The 16,977-nt window shown below is 42.6% G+C and overlaps 1 protein-coding gene across 1 annotated transcript in view; it reads right to left on the bottom strand.

Annotated features, from left to right (window-relative positions):
- The window catches only part of LOC127049203 (golgin subfamily A member 6-like protein 1), a 49,128-nt gene continuing 32,151 nt past the window's right edge, over positions 1-16,977 (bottom strand). The window contains exons 8-10 of the mRNA XM_050949760.1: positions 9,241-9,399; positions 6,488-6,655; positions 1-1,430 (exon numbers count right to left, since the gene is read on the bottom strand). Of these exons, the coding sequence (XP_050805717.1) occupies positions 1,227-1,430; positions 6,488-6,655; positions 9,241-9,399 (531 nt within the window). The 3' untranslated portion in view covers positions 1-1,226. The remainder of the gene's footprint in view (positions 1,431-6,487; positions 6,656-9,240; positions 9,400-16,977) is intronic.

Consider the following 16,977-nt stretch of genomic DNA (forward strand, 5'->3'; position numbering starts at 1 on the left):
AAAATATTTTAGAACATTGCAAAGTACAGATTTCATATTACAGCTCAACTTTGTTTTTTGAAGACAAAACTTGAAAGTGCCAGATCTACCCAAGGCAGCCTTAATTTATATACATTTGAAAAAACGTTCCTTTTAATATGCTTAGGCTGCTGCTTTTGAATTTGAATGATTGTAAAATATGAATAGATTTTTTCCAGCAAGCCAGCCCCATTTATGATTTGTACATCTCTTTTGACTGCACAGAAGAGTTTACTACTTATGCAAGGGTGACAGCAGTATGCTGAATGTGAGAAAAATTGATTGCAGTGTTTCATATCTTTTCAAACAAGGAGACATTCTTCCAAAAGTAGATCTCTGCACAGAAGTACTATTTAAGTCAATATGCAGTAGTGGTGTAGCTGTGTCGATCCTAGGATATTAGAGAGAAGGTGGGTGAGGTAATATCTCAGGACCTGAAGAGGAGCTCTGTGTAAGCTCGAAAGCTTGTCTCTCTCACCAACAGAAGTTGGTCCAGTAAAAGCTATTACCTCACCCACTTTGTCTCTCTAATCTAAGTAAATAGATATTTTGGATTAAAAATTTCAAAACACACTAATGGCAGGATATAGTTAAAAATTTGTGAAATAGCAGAGCAACCCCTCTCTATATATAACTGTTTCACTGAATAGAACACAATTAGTACATTTGCTTTTTAAAAAATATAGGATAAGATTTTCAAAGCTGTCTAAGAGATATGGATTAAATTTAATGGGAATTATGCATCTAAATCCATTAAATCTGCTGAAAAATAGGTTATTTTATTCATATTTTTATGAAGTCCTATTATGGATGAAATCTTTTTCACTCACGTATCACTCATTTTTTCACACAAGAAAACGTATTCATTACTGTATAAAGAGAAACTGAGTAACATTTTACTGACCAAAATTACAAGATTTGGCAATCACGAAAGCTAGATCTACACTTACTAGATTTCAAATACATTTAAGGAACCAAATCAATACTGTTTATTGGCTTCATGAAGACAATCTCATGTCTATGTGGTAGAGTGAAAAAGAAACTGCTCCATTACAAGTATTTTCATAGCATTTTAAATCTCTGAAATCAATTCTGTTAAAAACAAAAGTGATCATAAAGATGAATAGCCCACTGAAATTAAAGTCATGATGTACTTAAAGGATTAATTTTCCATCTACAGCATAGTACCTCTAATTGCATCACCCAGCCTAATATTTCCCCATGCTATCAGCTACATCTGTCATTGATTTGGTAAGTTTCCTCATTGAGCTTGCCATTTTGGAGATTTCCTGCCATTTTTCTGACTGAAGAGACTGACGTAGCACATGCTTTGTTTTCAGTGCTGAAATATCCTGATCAAGCTGCAGCATCTTAGTAGATGTTTGCGAGAGTTCATTGTCCCTCCCAACAAGCTATAATGGGGAAAATATTGTCAGCTGAAAAAGGAGGCCAGACAGAACAAAACCAAAAGCAAGTGAGTTAAGATTTTTAAAGTCTTATGTGTTATTGGATAGCTATGTACGCAGTTGAGATTGCTCTGTTTTTAAAACACAGAGTAATCAAAGACAATGATTCAATTTTGTTGGAGATATTTAGTACATGTCACAGGCTATTTTTCTGATGATACGTATACTAAAATGACACCATTTGGTTTAGTGAGAGCCTTAAGTGGTTCTCTGTTTGTCATTTGTGATCAACCTTAAATCCATTCTGCAGAGAGATTAAGGGCAAGATTCTACAGGATGCTGAGTACCCTTAAATCCCATTAACTTCCCACAGTTAATACTGAGGGATTGCGATGCATGGTTCACAACACAGCGCTAAGGATGGCAATAAAATATCAGCACTGATTGTCAGTCCCCTGGGCTGAAAGATCACATACCAGGATGAAGCTGCAGCATAGGCATGAAGAGACTGCATGAGCAAAATGGCAGTCAACAATGAATGTAGATGAGCCTTAACTCCTGTTAGGATTGCCAAAAATTAGATCTACCACCAACAGGGGGACAAGAGACTCCAAGGGTATGTCTACACAGCAAAGAAAAACCCGTGGCTGGTCCGTGCATGTTGACGCAGGCTCATGAAGCTTGGCCTGTGGGGCTGTTTCATTGCTGTCTAGGCCTCTGGGCTCGGGGTGGAGCTGAGGCTCTAAGACCCTGTAGGATGGGAGTGTCCGAGAGCTCAGGCTCCAGCCCGAGCCAGAAGTCTATACAGCAATGAAACACCCCCACAGCCTGAGCCCGGGCTACCTGTGATTTTTCTTTTTTTTCTTTTTTTTGCTGTGTAGACATATATTTAGTCACATACTTTGGCTGGAAATGCCAAGGTCATGCTTTGATTACTTTTTTCCCAATAGGAGATTGGGAAAATATTAAGTTATACTTTAGGGCACCACACTTATAATTTACTCCCTTTCATTCATATTCAGTGGACTATTCAAAATGAGAATAAAAGACTCAATGTAGTTTTCATTTTCACTTTTTCTAAGTTCTTTTGCTGTTTATTTTTGTATCCAAAGTATATCTGGTGTTTAGTACAGTTCTGAAAAATAAAGAAACACATGTTCCTAGGAAATGTCTATGTTACAAATTACAACAGACAACAGTCACAGAGTAGTTGATGTAATGGATGCAATTATAATACTAAAGGATAGATTTACCATATTCTGAACTTAGGGGGGATTTCCCTCAGGAAAAGGGAAAGTAGGGCTTTCAACTTCATCCTAATTTGAAGTTTTAGTGAAGGGGAAAGTGTGAACCTCTGCCAGGGGCTTTCCAGAAGCCCTACCAGTAGGGTCCTACCAAATTCACTGTCCATTTTTATCGATTTCACTGGCATAGGATTTTAATAAGTAAATTTGATTATTTCAGCTATTAAAATCTGAAATTTCAGTGTTGTAATTTGTAGGGGTCCTGAGCCAAAAAGGAGTTGTGTGTTGGGGGGAGGGTCACAAGGTTACGTAGGTGAGGGTTGCACTACTGCTACCCTTACTTCTGCGCTGCAGATGGCGGCGGCGCTGCCTTCAGAGCTGGGAAGCTCGAGAGCGGTGGCTGCTGGCCGGGAGCCCAGCTCTGAAGGTTGAGCCACCACCAGCAGCAGTGCAGAAGTAAGGATGGTATGGTATGTGTTTCATAGATTCATAGACTTTAGGACTGGAAGGGACCTCGAGAGGTCATTGAGTCCAGTCCCCTGCCCTCATGGCAGGACCAAATACTGTCTAGACCATCCCTGACAGACATCTATCTAACCTACTCTTAAATATCTCCAGAGATGGAGATTCCACAACCTCCCTAGGCAATTTATTCCAGTGTTTAAGCACCCTGACAGTTAAGAAATTTTTCCTAATGTCCAACCTAAATCTCCCCTGCTGCAGTTTAAGCCCATTGCTTCTTGTTCTATCATTAGAGGCTAAGGTGAACAAGTTTTCTCCCTCCTCCTGATGACACCCTTTTAGATACCTGAAAACTGCTATCATGTCCCCTCTCTGTCTTCTCTTTTCTAAACTAAACAAACCCAATTCTTTCAGCCTTCCTTCGTAGGTCATGTTCTCAAGACCTTTAATCATTCTTGCTCTTCTCTGGACCCTCTCCAATTTCTCCACATCTTTCTTGAAATGCGGTGCCCAGAACTGGACACAATACTCCAGTTGAGGCCTAACCAGCGCAGAGTAAAGCGGAAGAATGACTTCTCGTGTCTTGCTCACAACACACCTGTTAATGCATCCCAGAATCACGTTTGCTTTTTTTGCAACAACATCACACTGTTGACTCATATTTAGCTTGTGGTCCACTATAACCCCTAGATCCCTTTCCGCCGTACTCCCTCCTAGACAGTATCTTCCCGTTCTGTATATGTGAAACTGATTGTTCCTTCCTAACTGGAGCACTTTGTATTTGTCTTTATTAAACTTCATCTGGTTTACCTCAGACCATTTCTCCAATTTGTCCAGATCATTTTGAATTATGACTCTATCCTCCAAAGCAGTTGCAATCCCTCCCAGTTTGATATCATCTGCAAACTTAATAAGCGTACCTTCTATGCCAACATCTAAGTTGTTGATGAAGATACTGAACAGAGTCAGTGCCAAAACAGACCCCTGCGGAACCCCACTTGTTATACCTTTCCAGCAGGATTGGGAACCATTAATAACTACTCTCTGAGTACGGTTATCCAGCCAGTTATGCACCCACCTTATTGTAGCCCCATCTAAACTGTATTTGCCTAGTTTATTGATAAGACTATCATGCAAGACCGTATCAAATGCCTTACTAAAGTCCAGGTATACCACATCCACCGCTTCTCCCTTATCCACAAGACTCATTATCCTATCAAAGAAAGCTATCAGATTGGTTTGACACGATTTGTTCTTTACAAATCCATGCTGGCTATTCCCTATCACCTTACCACCTTCCAAGTGTTTGCAGATGATTTCCTTAATTACTTGCTCCATTATCTTCCCTGGCACAGAAGTTAAACTAACTGGTCTGTAGTTTCCTGGGTTGTTTTTATTTCCCTTTTTATAAATGGGCACTATATTTGCCCTTTTCTAGTCTTCTGGAATCTCTCCCTTCTCCCATGATTTTCCAAAGATAATAGCTAGAGGCTCAGATACCTCTTCTATTAGCTCCTTGAGTATTCTAGGATGCATTTCATCAGGCCCTGGTAACTTGCAGGCATCTAACTTTTCTAAGTGATTTTTTACTTGTTCTTTTTTTATTTTATCTTCTAAACCTACCCCATTCCCATAAGCATTCACAATGTTAGGCATTCCTTCAGACTTCTCAGTGAAGACCGAAACAAAGAAGTCATTAAGCATCTCTGCCATTTCCAGGTTTCCTGTTACTGTTTCTCCCTCCTCACTGAGCAGTGGGCCTACCCTGTCCTTGGTCTTCCTCTTGCTTCTAATGTATTGATAAAAAGTCTTCTTGTTTCCCTTTATTCCCATAGCTAGTTTGAGCTCATTTTGTGCCTTTGCCTTTCTAATCTTCCCCCTGCATTCCTGTGTTGTTTGCTTATATTCATCCTTCGTAATCTGACCTAGTTTCCATTTTTTATATGACTCCTTTTTATTTTGTAGGTCATGCAAGATCTCATGGTTAAGCCAAAGTGGTCTTTTGCCACATTTTCTATCTTTCCTACCCAGCGGAATAGCTTGCTTTTGGGCCCTTAGTAGTGTCCCTTTGAAAAACTGCCAACTCTCCTCAGTTGTTTTTCCCCTCAGTCTTGATTCCCATGGGACCTTACCTATCAGCTCTCTGAGCTTACCAAAATCTGCCTTCCTGAAATCCACTGTCTCTGTTTTGCTGTACTCCCGTCTATCCTTCCTTAGAATTGCAAACTCTATGATTTCATGATCATTTTCACCCAAGCTGCCTTCTACTTTCAAATTCTCAATGAGTTCCTCCCTATTTGTTAAAATCAAGTCTAGAACAGCTTCCCCCCAGTAGCTTTTTCAACCTTCTGAAATAAAAAGTTGTCTGCAATGCAGTCCAAGAACTTATTGGATAGTCTGTGCCTCGCGGTGTTATTTTCCCAACATATATCTGGATCGTTGAAGTCCCCCATCACCACCAAATCTTGGGCTTTGGATGATTTTGTTAGTTGTTTAAAAAAAGCCTCATCCACCTCTTCCACCTGGTTAGGTGGCCTGTAGTAGACTCCTAGCACGACATCACCCTTGTTTTTTACCCCTTTTAGCCTAACCCAGAGACTCTCAACACTTCCGTCTCCTATGTCCATCTCCACCTCAATCCAAATGTGTACATTTTTAATATATAAGGCAACACCTCCTCCCTTTTTCCCGTCTATCCTTCCTGAGCAAGCTGTTCCCATCCACACCAACATTCCAATCATGTGTATTATCCCACCAAGTTTCAGTGATGCCAACGATGTCATAGTTGTATTTATTTATTAGCACTTCCAGTTGCCACCCTTCTGCACTGCCTCTGGAGCTGGGTCCTCAGCAGCCACCACTCTGTGGCCACCCAGCTCTCAAGGCAGTGCAGAAGTAAGGATGGCATAGTATAGTATTGCCACCCTTATGTCTGCATTGCTGCTGCTGGTGGGGCACTGCCTTTAGAGCTGGGCATCTGACCAACAGCTGCCATTCTCCAGCCACCCAAGTCTGAGGGCAGTGCAGAAGTAAGGGTGGCAATAGTGCAACCCCCCAAATATAACCTCGTGACCCCCCTGCAACTCTCTTTTGGATCAGGACCCCCAGTTTGAGAAACTCAGGTCATCCCTGTGAAATCTGTATAATATAGGGTAAAAGCACACAAAACAATAGATTTCATGTTTTTTCATGGCGTTTTTCATGGCCACGAATTTAGTAGGGCCTACCTATCGGGGCAGTGGGAATGCACTGAATCAGTTCATCAGTCTACTACTCACTTCAGTGAAAGTTAGATTGGGCCCTATGTTTATTTTAAGGTGCCTGATTTCATCATATAGATCAGATAAAGCAATTTACCTGGTTTTGTAAACTAGATACAAGATCTACCAACAAAGCTTTATCTCTTTGTAGTTCAATATTATCCTGTTCCTCTTTGTCCAGCATACCCTTCATTTCAGCTATTCGACTAAATATTGTTGCTACATTTAAGTCAAGAGATGGGCTTCCTTGTTCCAAAATATGAATCTGTGAAAATAACAAGCCAGGGTCAAGCTCATAAAAGACAAAAATGTATATGTATGCTAACTATGTACACGCACAAGCACACACAAGCTGGAATATTTTTCAATTTCAAATACAAGTGAGTGCCTACAGAAATGCTTCCTGTTATGTAAGCTTTTGGAACACTTGGGATTACACTACTTCCATAGTTTGTTTATCTAAAAAAAAAATCAATTTCCAAAGTAAAGAGTGATGCTGATTTCTGAGCTTGGGATCGCTCTCTGGGATCAGCCATCTGCAGTCAAAGTTTGGTCTTGCTCACTTCTGAGACCTAAAGACATCGTTTTTCTCATTATGCACCTACCAACATGCAGCCAGCATCAGCAAATGTTACTTTCAGTCTGTGACCACCTTTTAGGAGCACTGTTTATGGTGAACTACAAATTAAACAGAATGTTAAACTAACTACAGCTTACAACCTCTTTACCAAAAAAACCCATCATCTCCGTGCCAAGTCTGTGTTCTGCTGGACTGGGGCGTGAGAATCCAGAACTACTTTCCCATTCCAGCTTGGTTTTATACATGACAATTACTTTGCAGTAGTAGGTTTATTTGTCAACTAATTACCAAACTCAGGACCAGTTTAGCCAGTTATCAGAGCTCTGTTTCTGTGCTCACACAACTTGCTGCAGGGTATCCAGCTGAGACACTTAGGGGCTGCCTACATAACTGCTGGGAGCAAATCTTGCAGTCTGAGTCTACAGACTTGTGCTAGAGGAGCCACACTACCATGCTAAAAATAGCAATGCAGATAGACGTTCCAGCTCATGCTGGAGCACTGACTCTGAAGGGATGTGGGCTTCAGAGCCTGAGCTCAAGCTTGAATGTCAAAGCAATATCTATGCAGCTATTTTTAGTATGCTCGCTTGAGCCCCTCTAGCATGAGACTGTCAACCCAGGCTGCAAGACTTGCTCCCAGCAACTGTGTAGACATACCCTTAGGGTCCCCAGAGAGCTGCTATACCTCCTTTTTATTTTGTGTTTGTACAGTACCTAGCACAATGGGGACTTGGTCTATGACTAGGTACTATGATAATAATAAATAATAATAATAATATATCAAAAGGACTAAAGACTTTTTAAGTTATATTCAAAGCTTCCTTAGAAGTGGTATTTGTTGTTACCCTCATTATAGCAGGGAGCAGTTCTCATAATGCCATTAGCTGCACCAATAATAAATCAACACTGATTTTCTTCAAGAGCTATAACTAAGGCTGTGTGTGTCACGGAAGTCATGGATTCTGTGACCTCCGTCACTTCTGCAGCAGCCGGTGCTGGCCCAGGGGCTGCCTGAGCCGGGCAGCTCCTGGGCCAGCAGCAGCAATTTGGGTATGTGGGAAGGGGCTCAGGGCTGGGGTGTGGGGTTAGGGTACAGGGTAGCGCTTACTTGGGGGGGTCTCCCACCAATATGTCCTTGCAGCTCCTAGGTGGAAGGGTCAGGAGGCTCCGTGCCCTGCCCATGCCTGCAGGAGCCACCCCTGCAGCTCCCATTGGCAGTTCCCGGACAATGGGAGCTGTGGAGCCGATGCTTGTGGCAGAAGCAGCGCGTAGAGCCCCCTGGACACCCCTCCCCCTACGAGCCGCAGGTTCATGCCGGTTTGAGCCAAGTAGGGAGCCTGCCAGCCCCGCCAACCCTCCCTCCCCAGCACCGGCGGGGGTCCTAGGCTGTGCCCCCCAGCCCGCCTCCTCAGAGCACCCGCAGCCCCCTAGCCCCAGGTTAAGTTAGGGGTATATAGTAAAAGTCATGGACAGGTCACAGGCTGTAAATTTCTGTTTACTGAGCATGACCCGTCCATGACTTGTACTAAAAATACCCATGATTAAAATGTAGCCTTAGCTATAATTAATGAAAATTCAGAGCTATAAAGAAGATTCAATGCAGGGACTTGGTTATTTTGTATTAATGACTTATTATGTGATCACATAAGAACACCAGCATCTGAGGGGAAAAAAAAGAAAGGGTGCTATTACTTCAAGGCAAATCCCCCCAACTGGCTGAACAAAAAGCCAGTGACAGCACCCCTGGAGATGTCTGCATAATCTGTCTTTCTGAAAAGTGGAAAGTGTTGTGATGGCAGCTGCATATAGCAGGAGTCACAGGAAAACTGGGATAAAACACAGTGACTCCAGAATGGCAAAGTCAGCCATGAAGAAATGACTCAACTTCAGATCATAAGAGAGAGTCTGGAGTCATGGGTTCTGGAGGCCTGTGATGTCTGAATAATAAATAAAATAGCTCCACACAGAACGAACCAGTACACTTTTGATTCATGGTGCTGGGTGGGCAGTACCATAAATGGAAAAAAATAAATCTTACCACTAGGCCTTCCTTCAATTAGTAAGGCAGAGCACTATGGATCTGTTCCATTTCCCATTGAAATAAATGAAGAGACTCCTGTTGACTTCAATGGGAGCTGGATCATGTCCTGTAAGCACAAAGTGGAGTATACCTCTTCTTAACAAATGAATCTAATAGCAAAGAATATGATTCCTTATCTTTAGGCGAACAATGAAGATACATTTAGAAAGTCAGTGTAGTCACAGACAACCTTTTCTGTAAGTTCCTGCAAGTTTTTTTTTTCCTGCTGCAAGAGCTCTTGGTGCATCTTGATCTTATGTTTCAGATGCTCTTCTTGGTCTTTCACTTTGAGAAGTTGAGTAAAGCTGGAAGACTGAGATATATAACTCTCTTCCCTGAGGGCTCTCTCCTGAAATACATCATAAAAGCACAACTAGATCAAAATATATTACAATGAAGTAAGATTGTTGTGATGCTTCCCAGGAGCCCCCAGGGTTATGAACGAATTCACTATCACCTGTTCTTAGCATGAGGAAGCATTGCCTGTGCCTGCCATGCATCAGCTCCCTGACTCCACTGGCCACAGGTAATGCAAGCACTCCCTTCTTAGCCTATGCAGGCTCCACTATAACCTCTGCAGGTTAGTGACAGGCACTCTCCAAAACCGGAGCCCTCTGAGCATTTCCCTGGACTGTCCAGCTCCTAGTCCAATAGACACTCAGATAATTCAGAGATTTGCTGTTCCCAAAAGGAACAGTACCCACAGTTTACCCGTTACACCTTAGGTCACATCTCCTCTTAACACACAGCACTTAGATATGTTTATAGTGAAAACAAATATGAGTATTTAACAAAAAATAGATTTGAGAAGGTCATAAGTAAAAGTATTGGAAACAACTGGTTACCTGTTTAAAAAAAAAATCATACCACACATTCTACAGCCTAGGATTAATTAACAAGATATTTTCCTGTCTAATGAAGTTTAGCTCACCCAAAGTCGTCTCAGCATTTTCCAGCCAGGTTGGCTATAACCCTCCTTTCATAAGACAGAAGACACTGACAGTTCATTCCTCAGTGAAGAATCCAGGGTGTACCTCAGTAAGCCCCAGTTATTCCCCAAAAGTCTTTACTCATAAACAGGATACCCCTTTGTTGTTTCATTTTTTTCACACAGATTTTCTCTCATGATTTCACAGACTCTTCATTAGCATCAGGCTCAACACAACTAGGCTTCCATTGTGAAGCAGACAATACACAGAAAGAAAAGTTTCTATTACTCCTTGCCTGATAGAACCTGTCCAAGGCACGTCGCTCCTGGTGGCCTGGCTTACCTTAAGAACATAATTTTCAATATAGATACATAACTTTTGAAATATTACACTTACATACATTTTAGAAAAAAGATTTTGAAGACTAACTAGCAAAAATCTCAAAAACCAACAGCAATTTTTTTTTAAAATACATCAGAAGCAGGAAGCCTGCCAAACAATCAGTGGAGCCACTGGACAATGAAGGTGCTAAAGGATCACTCAAGGAAGACAAGGATGTTGAGGGGAGAAACTAAATGAATTCTTTGCATTGGTCTTTACATACCTGAGCCATTTTTTAGGTGACAAATCTGAGGAACTGTTTGAAGATTGAGGTGTCAACAGAGGTGGTTTTGGAACAAATGGATAAATTAAACAGTAATCAGTCACAAGGACTAGATGGTATTCACCCAAGAGTTTTCTGAAGAAACTCCAATATGAAATTGCAAAGCTACTAACTTTGGTATGTAATCCATCACTTAAATCAGCCTCTACCAGATGACTGGAGGGTAGCTAAGGTAATGCTGATTTTAAAAAAAGGCTCCAGAGGTAATCCTGGCAATTACAGGTTGAGGGAAGAGTTTTCTATACCCTTGAGGAACCTCTGAGTGGTTGGGTGTGACAGCACGGAGTACCCTTCTACAGGTTGGTGGAAAGCTGTTATAGCCTCTAGGCGGACCCTAAGAGAGCTTAGAGATAGACGGGACTTTTTTAGGGTCAAAGAATAATGTGGAAGATTCGCGGATGTTGGGGAGATTTATTGGGACATGCACCAAATCTGTAACCTGGAGTATTACTGCAGGTAAGTTACGTCATGTTGAGGACTTTCTACTGTGTAATAGAACCTCTTCTACCTCTTGAACAGGAGCTTTCTAGGTATTGGAACCAAGCAGTAGCCCAGGGATTGGCAACCTTTGGTACGCGGCCCGCCATGATAAGCACTCTTCCCTGAGGCAGCAAATACACTGAGTACTTGCTGCACTTAGGATCGCCTCTTTACAAGTAAGGCATTTTTTGAAGCCTGGCGGATGGGCATATCCTGTTGGGGAAAAGGGTCCCCAATGGGGAGAAAAAGTGGGAAAGAAATTAAAGCTTTGGGGTGAGGGGTTGTTTTTATTTCCAAGGGTAAAATAAGGAGAAGGAGAAGAATACTAAGACTAGAACTATAACTAGGAGACTAAATATAGGTATGTAAAATTAAACAATAGTCTTCATGGACTGCTAATGCCTCTGTCTCTAGCTGGGGCAGTTGAGAAGGAACTAAGGGAGGTTAGCCTGCGTGCGCTGGCTAGCTTTGTGGTGCAGCACAAGGAGAGACTGCACGTGTGTGGGTCTAATGGACACAGCTACCAAAGTTCTCCAATCAGCAGTGCAGGAACACAAACACACCTACAGTAGAGCACCCATAGGGACACTACTTGAGAAGAGCTGATTTTGTTTCTATAGAAGGTAAAAATAAACTACATAACTGGATTTGGAGAAAAAACTCTTGAGTCCTTTTTAAGGGAGTCAGTCAAGTAAGTTTAGCCAAGATTTATCTTACATATCTGGAAATTCTTACTAACTTGCTGCAAATATTGTCAGATGCTAAAATATTTTTCTTTTAAAAACTAACACACTGGCAATGAAAATGTAAAAAAACTAATAATTATTTATCTAGTACCTTCACATCTGTTTAAGCAGCTGCCATCCCCTCAGTTACTAAGGAGACCTAGCTGCCACTACCTAAACTGTCATGTTAACAATACCCGTCCAAATCTGTCATCTGATTTTGTGGCCAGGTCAAGGAGATTATTCCTAGTGGCTGCCTTGCAGATCTCAGAGGCAGCCTGAGTTCTAGTGGAATAAGCTTTGATATTTGAAGGAACGAGTGTTATTAGCCATGTGATAAAATATTGAAATTTAAATATAATCAATTTAAATATTCTCTGGGAAGAAATGGCTCATTCTTTAGAAGCACAATTTTTGGTTTTGGAAAGAAAATGAAGAGATAAATAGATTAATTTAAGTGAAAATCTGAAACAATGTTGTGAATAAACTTGGAATGAGGTCTCTGTTGTAATTTGTGTAAGGAGTGTTGTATGCCTGGCTTGGCATGAATAATTGACCATAGAGGCCTCAATTCTTACAAGACAAGATTAGGCAGGTAAATAGATCAGCAGGCTGAAAACAGAATGTTTTTGCTAACTAAGACAGGTAAATGGGTCAATATACTAAGAGACAGAATGTCTGAGCTAGCTAACATAAGAGGAAACATCTAAGGAACCATTTACAAAGAACATATAAAAATGGACAAGATGTGTCAGGAAAGCAAAGGATGAGGTAAAGTCGTACATAGATAGTGTGTAGACTAAGGATGCTGTATGGGAATTGGTTCTTGCAAAGTAACCAAGCCAATCCTAAAACATGTGATGCAATGTACAGTAAATTTAATGAGATGTGCAAATGTATACAAAAGGAAGAGAGTTTCTGTGTAACTTTGGATCTGTGAAGTACCCTGCAACCACCTCCTATGTCTGAGTCTGATCAACTTAGTGTAGCTTTGCTGTATGCTAAATAAAGATGCATGAGTGATGAAGTCCAGAGCTGAATTGAGTTCTTGGGAAGCTGAGTGAAAGAGGTCTCTGAGGGAATTCCAACAAGGAGGAGAGCTTAAATTCGCTGACCCTTGTGACTGACATAATGGTGACCAAAAAGTCAGTCACGAGAATAAGGTCTAGACACCATCCAGAAAGAATAAGACCTGAAAGGGCAACATTAAGATCCCACATAGAATGGGCTCCCGCTAATTGATTCATAAGTGTGAAGCAATCCTTTTAAAAATCAGGTTACAGTAGGGTGGGAAAAAACTGAGTATGGCTGGATGTGAGAGTAGCGTGCCAAAATCTCTGCAAGGTGGACTTAAACGGAACTGACAGAGTCCAAAGATGCAGGATGTAATCAAGGATCTTAGGAAAAGGAGCCTCCAATGATTAAGGTTATCTTGACATGATTAAACTGAAAATCTTTTCCACTTTGAGGTCTAAGTTTTTCTTGTGGAGAACTTCCTGATTTTCCAATTGGATTTTCCTTGTATCTATAGTGAAGTCTCTCTGAGTAGCACTTAACAAGCTTACCTCCAGGGTTTGGGATTAGGAATTTGATCTTTGTTCTGCAATATTATGCATAGAAGGACATAATGAGTGGGGTCCCGCAGGGATCAGTACTATGTCCGGTTCTGTTCAATATCTTCATCAATGATTTAGATAATGGCATAGAGAGTACACTTATAAAGTTTGCAGACATTACCAAGCTGGGAGGAGTTGCAAGCGCTTTGGAGGATAGGATTAAAATTCAAAATGATATGGACAAATTGGAAAAATGGTCTGAAGTAAATAAAATTAAATTCAATAATGACAAATGCAAAGTACTCCACGTAGGAAGGAACAATCAGTTGCACACACACAAAATGGGAAATGACTGCCTAGGAAGGAGTACTGCGGAAAGGGATCTGGGGGTCATAGTGGACCACAAGCTAAATATGACTGAACAGTATATATGATTCAACTGGAGTATTATGTCCAGTTCTGGGCACCACATTTCAGGAGGGATGTGGACAAAATGGAGAGAATCCAGAGAAGAGCGACAAAATGATTAAAGGTCGAGAAAACATGACCTATGAGGGAAGATTGAAAAAAATGGGTTTGTTTAGTCTGGAAAAGAGAAGACTGAGAGGGGACATGATAACTGTTTTCAAGTACATAAAAGGTTGTTACAAGAAGGAGGGAGGAAAATTGTTTTTCTTAACTGCTGAGGACAAGACAAGAAGCAACGGGCTCAAATTGCAGCAAGGGAGGCTTAGGTTGGACAACAGGAAAAACTTCCTAACTGTCAGGCTAGTTAAGCAGTGGAATAAATTGTGGAATCTCCTTCATTGGAGATTTTTAAGAGCAGGTTAGACAAACACCTATCAGGAATGGTCTAGATAATACTTAGTGCTGCCATGAGTGCAGAGGACTGGACTAGATGACCTCTCGAGGTCCCTTCCAGTCCTATGATTCTGTGAATTTTATGCCTGGACAACCTGAAGCTGAAGGCTGAGTGGACATTTGGAGGAGAGCCATTAGCTCCTAACTTGCCAAGGCAATTCTGGCTTTCAGGATCAGCGTAACTACTTCCTGTCTGACTTTCCATATCACTCTGGGTATTAGAGAGATCAGAGGCAATACATACATGAGACCTTGATTCCATATAAAGGTGTCTTGCTTGATGGGCATGGGAAGGAGGCAGAGATTGGAAGTGAATACAGTACCCATGAGTAAGGCTGCATGTCTGTCACTGAGGTCACGGAAGTCACAGATTCTGTGACTTTCCGTGATCTCCATGACTTCTGCAGCAGCCGTTCCTCGCTCAGGCGCTGCCCAAGTGCCGGGCAGCCCCTGGGCGAGCAGCTGAAGTTTGGGTGTGTGGAAGGGGGCTTAAGGCTGGGGCAGGGGGCTGGGGTGCAGGATGGTGTTTACGTGGGGTGGGGGTTCCACGGCTTCCATTGGCATGTCCCTGCAGCTCCTAGGTGGAGGGGCCAGGAAACTCCGTGCACTGCCCGCAGGCACTGCCCCTGCAGCTCCCATTGGCTGCAGTTCCTGGCTAACAGGAGGTGCAGAGCTGGCGCTTGTGGTGAGAGCAGTGCATGGAGCCCCCGCCTAAGAATCTCCCTAGGAGCTGCAGGGACAAGCTGGTCAGAGCTGGGTAGAGAGCCTGCCAGCACTGCCAACCTTCCCAGGCTGCGCCGCCCCCCCTCCCCCAGCACCAGTGAGGGTCCCAGGCTGCTGCCTGTCCCTGTCCCCCAACACCAGCTGGGGTCCCAGGCTGTGTGCCACCGCCTGCCCCCACACCCCCCAGCACCAGTAGGATTCCCAGGCCACTCCCCTGCCCTCCCCTCCCCAAGCACCGGCAGCCCCCTGGCCCAAGTTTTAGTTAGGGGTATAGTAACAGTCATGGACAGGTCATAGGCTGTGAACTTTTGTTTAGTGCCCGTAACCTGTCCATGACTTTTACTAAAAATACCCGTGACTAAAACGTAGCCTTACCCATGAGGGATGACTCCTGTCCAAATCTGGTAGAGGGAAAGATGGCATAGGGTTCAAAGACAGCTCTAGTCTGGTGTCTGTGCTCACTTGCCCTTGGCTTTATGGCTCTTGGTTTTTTGGGGCAACAGCACTCCCTGAATGTTGGGCAGGACCCCACCCTGCACAATGGTGACTGCCCCCCAGCAGCTTGTTCAGCTCCTCTTTGTTGCGCACGGCCAGCTGCAAGTGCCGAAGAATAATGCGGGTTTTCTTGTTATCCCGAGCAGCGTTACCAGCCAGCTCCAGTATCTCAGCCGTCAGATACTCCATCACCATGGTCAGGTACACCAGGGCTCTGGCTCCCACTCGCTCCACATAGTTCCCCTTGCACAGCTGTCTAGGTTGTGACTTTTAACTTTTATGCCAACTCTGCTGTCTTGATGATGCCACAGGGTGTAAGCCTTTTTTGAGAGAACATGGGTTTCTTCTTCAGAGGATAATCAGCAGGCTGTTGTTAAAGAGTAAGTAGGTAGTCTGGTCTAAGATTGGTATCTGAAGTGCTTCCTTCAGTGTAAGGCCCCTTTTGTTGAATTGCTATACAAAGGGCAAGATCTCTATGGTGTTCTGTACATCTTTGCATAATATTTAAAACTACCAATCATTCCTCGTTATAACTGCCATGGCTGTGGACTGAACTGTGATATTAGAAGCGTCCAGAGCCACATGTAGAGACGTTTTTGCCTTCAGTTGCCCTTTCATTTCTCCCTCACTTCTGGAGGAATCCTGTTCACAAAGGGAGATACTTTGTTTCAGGTAAAGAAGTACTTAGCAAATAATGCTTGTTAGTTTGCTATAAGTAGTTGGAACGAAATGATGGAGGCTCTCCTTCCAAAGACATCTAGCAAACTAGGGTCTTTTTTGGGAGTAGTCTTTGATAAGCTAGGCTGACAAGTTTTCTCCCAGATCACACAGTCCACCAGAAACTGAGGGATTGAATGTATATAGAATTGTTCAAAGCCCCTCTCTGGAATTTGGTATCTTTTTTTTTTCCTCCTTGCTTGCTTTGTAGTTGGGGTAAATATAGCAAGGGTTTGCCGGGCTCCAAAATGCTTTCATATATAGGCTTTGCTAACCTGTGGAAGATAACCAATAATTTATGGGGCTTTTCCTTGATCACAAGAGTCCCAGTCCTCAGTGTCAGCAATTCAAGGCAGCAGCTCTTGAAAAAGCTCAAAATTATCTGGAACTGGTACTGCAGCCAAAGAGGCAGCTTCCTTGGGAGATGATAATGATGATGGGTCTTTGAGAGAAGTTGAAGGGCACTGGTCCAGTGGTTTGGAACCAAACTCTTTTTCATTATTCAGGAATTCTTCATTCTCATTCCTATGAGCTTCTGTGGGAGATCTTGAAACTAAGGCCAAAGGAGGATGAGACTTTCTGTGTTCGGGAGATACTGGGAAGGAGACTCACTTCTGGAGGCTCTGGAAGATGAGCCCAGTTAGTCCAGTATGGCCATGGTGGAAAGCTGTTATGGATAAGATTGACTAGGTTGACCGGGTTGGTTAAGATATGGTTGGCTGGGCCATTCTCATCTCTGCAATGAGTAAGCTGGGGGCTCTGAAATGACCTGAAGGG

Source organism: Gopherus flavomarginatus, chromosome 4, assembly GCF_025201925.1.
Source record: "Gopherus flavomarginatus isolate rGopFla2 chromosome 4, rGopFla2.mat.asm, whole genome shotgun sequence".
Taxonomy (NCBI): Eukaryota; Metazoa; Chordata; order Testudines; family Testudinidae; genus Gopherus; species Gopherus flavomarginatus.